This window comes from Octopus bimaculoides, chromosome 18 (genome assembly GCF_001194135.2).
Source record: "Octopus bimaculoides isolate UCB-OBI-ISO-001 chromosome 18, ASM119413v2, whole genome shotgun sequence".
Lineage (NCBI taxonomy): Eukaryota > Metazoa > Mollusca > Cephalopoda > Octopoda > Octopodidae > Octopus > Octopus bimaculoides.
Window position 1 is genome coordinate 55,038,419 of NC_068998.1, and position 6,361 is coordinate 55,044,779.

The 6,361-nt window shown below is 36.0% G+C and overlaps 1 protein-coding gene across 5 annotated transcripts in view; it reads right to left on the minus strand.

Annotated features, from left to right (window-relative positions):
- The window catches only part of LOC106883076 (uncharacterized), a 17,544-nt gene that overhangs the window by 9,911 nt on the left and 1,272 nt on the right, over positions 1–6,361 (minus strand). For all 5 annotated transcript variants that reach the window (XM_014933955.2, XM_014933954.2, XM_014933952.2 and 2 more), the window contains 8 exons: positions 6,130–6,241; positions 5,150–5,255; positions 4,415–4,572; positions 4,013–4,112; positions 3,624–3,793; positions 2,378–2,625; positions 1,277–1,434; positions 643–733 (listed from right to left, as the gene is read on the minus strand). In XM_014933955.2, coding sequence (XP_014789441.1) covers positions 643–733; positions 1,277–1,434; positions 2,378–2,625; positions 3,624–3,793; positions 4,013–4,112; positions 4,415–4,572; positions 5,150–5,255; positions 6,130–6,241 — 1,143 coding nt within the window. The remainder of the gene's footprint in view (positions 1–642; positions 734–1,276; positions 1,435–2,377; positions 2,626–3,623; positions 3,794–4,012; positions 4,113–4,414; positions 4,573–5,149; positions 5,256–6,129; positions 6,242–6,361) is intronic.

A 6,361-nucleotide genomic window follows, 5' to 3' on the forward strand; every position in this document is an offset into this window, starting at 1 on the left:
AGAATAAATGAGATGAGCTGAGATGATGATGATGATGGTGGTGGTGGTGGTGGTGGTGGTAGTGGTGATGATGGTGGTGGTGGTGATGCTTCACTGGTATTTACTTTTTAAGTTTTTAATGACAATAATGCCGAAAAATAATTTTTTAAAATAATTATAAAAGAAATTAATCTTTTTGAAAATGTTTTCTAAAATCTCTTATAGTTTGTCACAGTTTGAATAAACAACTTTTCTTTCTTCCTCTTCAAACATTTTTTCTTTCTCAGCCAAAATATTAACCTTGAAAGGATCCTCTTTGCCCACCTCGTAATATAACAACTTTAGAGCAGCAGGCATGGCTGTAGGATTAAGAAGCTGGCTTCCCAATCACATGGTTTCAGGTTCAATCCCACTGCAAGGCACCTTGGGCAAGTGTCTTCTATTATAGCCCCAAGCCAGCAAAAGCAGCTTCATTAGCTCCTATATCTTGCAGGTTGATCCACAATATAACTTTCCCTCATAGACTTGAGCAACACTTGTAATTTCCCTGAATACAAAACATGAAACATGAAGAAGTTTAATCCATGACCTACAGGACTGACCCCCATCAGATTTAATACTTGATTATCCTAAACTTGATCCCTGGATTAGAAATAAGCTTACCAATTCTGTGACGTTCCATGTGAAATGTGTTTAAAATCATTCTCTGTTTCTTTCGGTTCTTTGGTTTTAACTTGATTTTTGTCTTCAAATCCTGAGAATGAAATCAACAAAAACTAGATTAACTCCGAATCTGAGATTTAGGAAGTGTTGATATTTAGCATTGCATTTCACCCCAGCAACCACTCACAATGTTCAGTTACCCAGAAGGCACTAATTATCACATGTGCTTACGTCCCCGTGCTGCGAGGCTACATTTTTCTTTTTTTTTCTATATGGGTTTGTTCTGAAACCCATCAACATGGGCCCAATGAACAGAAACAACGCAAAGGTGCCTGATCCAAACAAATGATGCAGAACGAGTTTATTCTCTACAGAAAAAGACAGAGGATCGAGAAGATATGAATAGATGGAAACTTTGCTGCTGCTGGGCCACAAGTTTAGTGTCACTGAATTTATCATTCATTCCATTTACAAAGAGTGAGATAATTCCTTCATCACTGTTCGTTTGGTACCAAATCCTTGTGATAAACAATAATAGTTGTATAATGAATTAGTTCTCAACATTTCAACTATAAATAAAAATCAATGGTAATTAAACAATTAAAAGAAAATGAAAGGAAAACAAAGAAACAACCTGCTGGGTGTCTTTGGGAAACATCTTCTCTTCTTGTATTTTGCCAATCATTGTTACAAATGCTACAATATGCTAAATATTGAAGGATGCTTAGAACTGTGAAGTTCCTCTTTGCTGCTTCTGCTAACACATTTAAAGCAACAACGTAGTCAACCCAGCTGTAGAAATGGAAACAAAGAATATTCATAAGCTTCAGTTTTATTTAAGAGAGATGAAATTGGTTGGATTTTAAGTCTGCCATACAGACAATGCTGAGTTATTGTGAGTGGATTTGATAGATGGAAACTGAAAGAAGCCTGTCATAAGAATGTGAAGGTTGGCAACGAGTAGGACATCCAGCCATAGAAAATCTGCCTCAAGTAAACTGCTGTCCAATCTATGCAAGCATGGAAAAGTGGCCGTTAAATGATGAGATATGCAACCACATGGTTTCCACTGCATGAAACCTAGGGCAAGTATCTTCTACTGTTGGGTCAAGCAACACTTTGTGAGTGAATCTGGTAGAAACTGTATAGAAGCATATTGTGTGTGATGTGTGTGTGTTATTGAATGAGAAGGGGACAGGAATTGCATAGTCAACTTCATTAGCTCACAGGTGTTTCTGCTGAGTTGCCTATGCAACATCTTATGGCTTCCTCAGAGCCATCAAAACTCTAACAGACTCTAGCATTGGCATCTATATATAGTCTCTCTCTTCTTATATTGAAGTTCTTACATTTGGTTATAAGATACTTCAGTAAAGGCCTCCGTAGTGCCAAGAGGTTCCAAGGGCTGCTACTTAACACTTATTTCAATTCGTAAAGCTTAGGTGAAGTCTAACGGATGTAGCATTCCAATCAGATCTGGTGCTTATTCTCAACAAACAGAATTTAGTTCATTAATAAAACACACAATGAAATGTCTGTCATAAATCTGAAGTGAAGACTTATCAATTGAAAGTACAGTACTTCTTTATTTAATCAGATACTCCTTATAGCTAAATGTTCTTGGCATCTAGAAATATCTGGTTATGAAATACATGTTGTAAAGACTTATATCTACTTAAAGTTCAGCATGTAACAGATCAGGCATCTTTATAGAAATGATCAAGTTTAGACTTACCAAGAAGCTGTGTCCAGATTAAAAGTGCATTGTATCAACGAGGAAAGGGAATCAACAAAATAGAGTTCCTTCTTGTTAGTTGGTTCTCTGACCATTCCATCCCCTGAACACAATGTTTGGTATTTCCAAACATTTAAGGCGTGCCATAAAGGAGCACTAAGTTCATGCATGCTCTTACTCACCCATGAACTGTGACGGGAAGGACAAGAGATTTCAGCGGGAGGCGACTCGCTTTGGACCTTACTCAGCTAAAATAGACAAAACCAAGGCAAAATTGTTACCACCGTTGTTCACCACCACCACCACCAACAACAACAACACTCCCCACCCTTTTCCCTGCTAAAACAGCAGCCAACCATTCTAATAAATCGGTTTTTATGTTGAAGGAACATATTTGGACATATGTTCCTAAGTTGGTTTTAAGCATTATGACAATATTTCAATCAGTTATTTCTTCACCCATCATCAGACTGTCTTCAAGAAGCCACCTAATTCCATGGGAAACATATTTCTAACATGTGGCAACTTCTAGCAGACAGTTATTCAATATTGTAAAGCAATTTGCTTGGCCTGCTAACGATTCTGCCTGATCACCACCTGAACATTGATTATTACATTAATGGTAACTTATGCCTGCAAGACATGGCAAAAGACCAGCAGAGTCTATAAAAATGTAGATGTCTTTCACAGACATTGCCTTAGAAACATACCAAATATGTATTGAAATGACCACATCACGACTGGAGAAGTCATGGCTACAGCTGGGCTGAGGAATCTACAGAATATCCTCAGGGTCAAATGACAGAAGCTACTCAGCCACATTCTACATGTGTCCACAAAATGAGTGGAATGAAAGCAAGAGGTGGGTAAGACACAAAGGAAGTGAAGCAAATTGCTCAAGAGCTGGCTGAGGATTGTAGAGAAGGAACTGACAGACAGGGACCGTGTCTGGGAGGGGGCTTGTAACAAGGTCTGCAACTGTGCTGGATGAAGAGAGCTCACTTCCTGATACGCCATCAGGAATGAAGCTAAGCTAAAACTAAAGTAATTTACAACTCGCCATAGGGATTTATTTCTGAGAATAGATCTATAACACAGTTGTGATTTAGACAAAGACATTAGAATACAAACGGGTGTCTAAGCAACAAGATTATTAAGTTATATTCCTGTTAATTTTATTGAAAGGACACTCAATATCTTCATCAAAGCAAATCATTAAATAAAAAGCACAGAAGAAAATATTTACCAGAACTGGTGGGAGTAAATCTGTTTTGAAATTGTGAGAAAAGAACTCGTAATTTGTATCATTTTCAAGATCATCATCGATCAAGATGATGTCAGCGACTTGTATAATAAATCTGAACAACAACTGGGCATCTGGGTGCTTGGTGTAGAAGGAGGCGGAGTCAGAGAAACCTGGAAAGGGAAAGACCTGGTTGGAAAATTCCAAAAGCAGAGAGGGGAGGAGAGAGATAGAGAGAAAGAGAGAGACAGAGAGAGGTTCATTTCTGCATGATTCACACAGAGAAAAGTAGACATTAAAACAATGATGATGATGGTTTCTATGATTTACTGTCAGCAAAACGGTAATGAAGCCTCAGCAGCAACTAACAAATTAAAACCTATTATACTCACTGGCAAAGTAGGAATGTAATCTTTTCTTCACTTCTTGCCATCCATCAAGGTGGTTGGCCATTTTGTGACAATACAAACGCATGAAGACAAGTTGACAAACCTAGAAAGAAAAAAACATATTTTAACAGGGATTCAACCTTCAAAAGAATTAATTTAACCAATTTTATATCAGTTTCAGTTAATATGAGAACAACAAATGACAGTGATGACAATTGTGATGACAATGACAATTTCAACTTTGCATTTCATCCCTCCAGGGTCAGTTTAATCAATGAAGCCCACCTTCACCAAAATCTCTGCCCCTGTGCTTCTGTTAGTCATCACCATCACCATCATTAGTCATCACCATCACCATCATTAGTCATCACCATCATTAGTCATCACCATCAATGCTCTACTTGCCTTCAGTTGTTTCATGTGAGTTTCTCGGAGGAATGACTGCTGAGTGAAGTGTGTACTCAATAGGGACAACAGAGTGTCTGCCAGCAACAGCAGCAACGGTACATGGTTGCAGTCAACAGCAACCAGTTTCAGTGACATCAGCAAAAGATCCAGACACTCTGAAAAGCAGAAATGCTTCAGCAATTGAATAAAATCAAGTCTTGGACAACAGAGCAACAGCTCTGAGTTTGAGGAAAATTTCGTTTTAGTGACCTCAAAAGGATGAAAAAACTAAGTTGTCTTTGGTGGGAGTCAAACACAGAATTTAGAGAGATATTACTAAAGACTGCAAGACATTTGGTCCATTGTTCTGCCAATGCACAACTCTAGATAGATGACAGCTCAGTCAGTAGAAGGGATGATTACATTAGTTTGGTATTACAGAATATTGACAATGATAAAGAGGACAGTTTGAACTGCATCTAAAACTGAGGCCTGTAAACTGTTATATTATGCCAAATGTCCTCTTTGGGACAGAAACTTGGACAATGTACACAGGAATGGAAAAGACAACAGATGTCTTTGAAATGTGGATCTTCCACAAATTGGGCAGGATAAACTGTGGAAAGAGAATATAATATATGTTGCAGTATTAGAAAAGTTAGAATTCCAAAAAGCTCTCCTATTTTGGGACATACAACGTGCCGTAAGCCACAGCCCATTAATAGGTAATTAAAATGAAGGATTAATACTAACCTTGTTGAATATCTCCTTTGCATTTCAATAACAGAATCAACTCTGACCATGCTAAACTGACATTGGCATCTTTTCTAAAACCAGAACTTGACAAACCTGCATTCCACTAAAATTTACAGAATAAAAGAAAATTAGGTTTAAATTTATAGATCATTTGAAAATCTTCATTGAATAATGTTTTTGCCCCTCCCCTCCCCTCTAACATATTACTTCTCCGTATAACGTCAAAACCCCTTTTGAACTGTTATTACAGTGCCAATAATTCTTTTATCTCATCTCAAATATGTCTTCTGCACTTTCTGTACCTAAAAAAAAAAAAATCAGTCATATTTTCGTTTCTTTTTTTTTTATACTTGAGTTTAATGCTACTTTCCAATTTGGCAACAATGTTTTGTATTCAATTCTTGCATTATACATGAGTAAATGCAGTATATGCAGATATATATATATATATATATAATACAAATTATGTCTATTTATTTATTTATTTTAAAAAAAACAATTATAACAATATACATACATGTATAACATATTATGCTTTACATATACAATATATAAAAATACCAGTAATTATTAAAATACATAACATAGAGCCTAGAAAGTAGGATAGTATCTTACAGCTGTTTCAGTCAAGAGGCCATAGTACCCCACTTTACTTCCATCCCCCCAGTGAACTGAAGTATTTCGTAGATAAGATTAAGGTACTTGGGTGTGTATCTGGGCTTCGTCAGAGAGTTTAGAAAGTTCTTAAGGTTAAGTTATAAATATTAAATACATACATATATACACACTGTTACATATAAATATACATAAACACATATATCCAGTTGCATCTCGGTAAACACATATTTATATGTATATGTATATGCATACAAAGGAATCAATTATTATTATTATTAGGTGCATTATTGTTATTAGATAAAGTATAAACAGAGGAAGGAGAAAGTTATCAAAAGAGAAATACCAGACACAATTCTTACTTTGATTCTAAGAAGCATTTGAACTGCCTTTGCATGATATTTCTTCTGTTCTTCTAAATTCTTAACTTTGTTGTAATTTTCAACAAATTCCTCAGTAACTTGCAATGGGCTTCTGTAACAAATAAAAAATTTGGTGTTTTATTTAATTTGGTAGATAGATCTATTTAAGGAAAAGTAACCAGAACTTGCTTCGATTTTCTTATTAAAAAATTCAATTAAATCTTCATGTAAC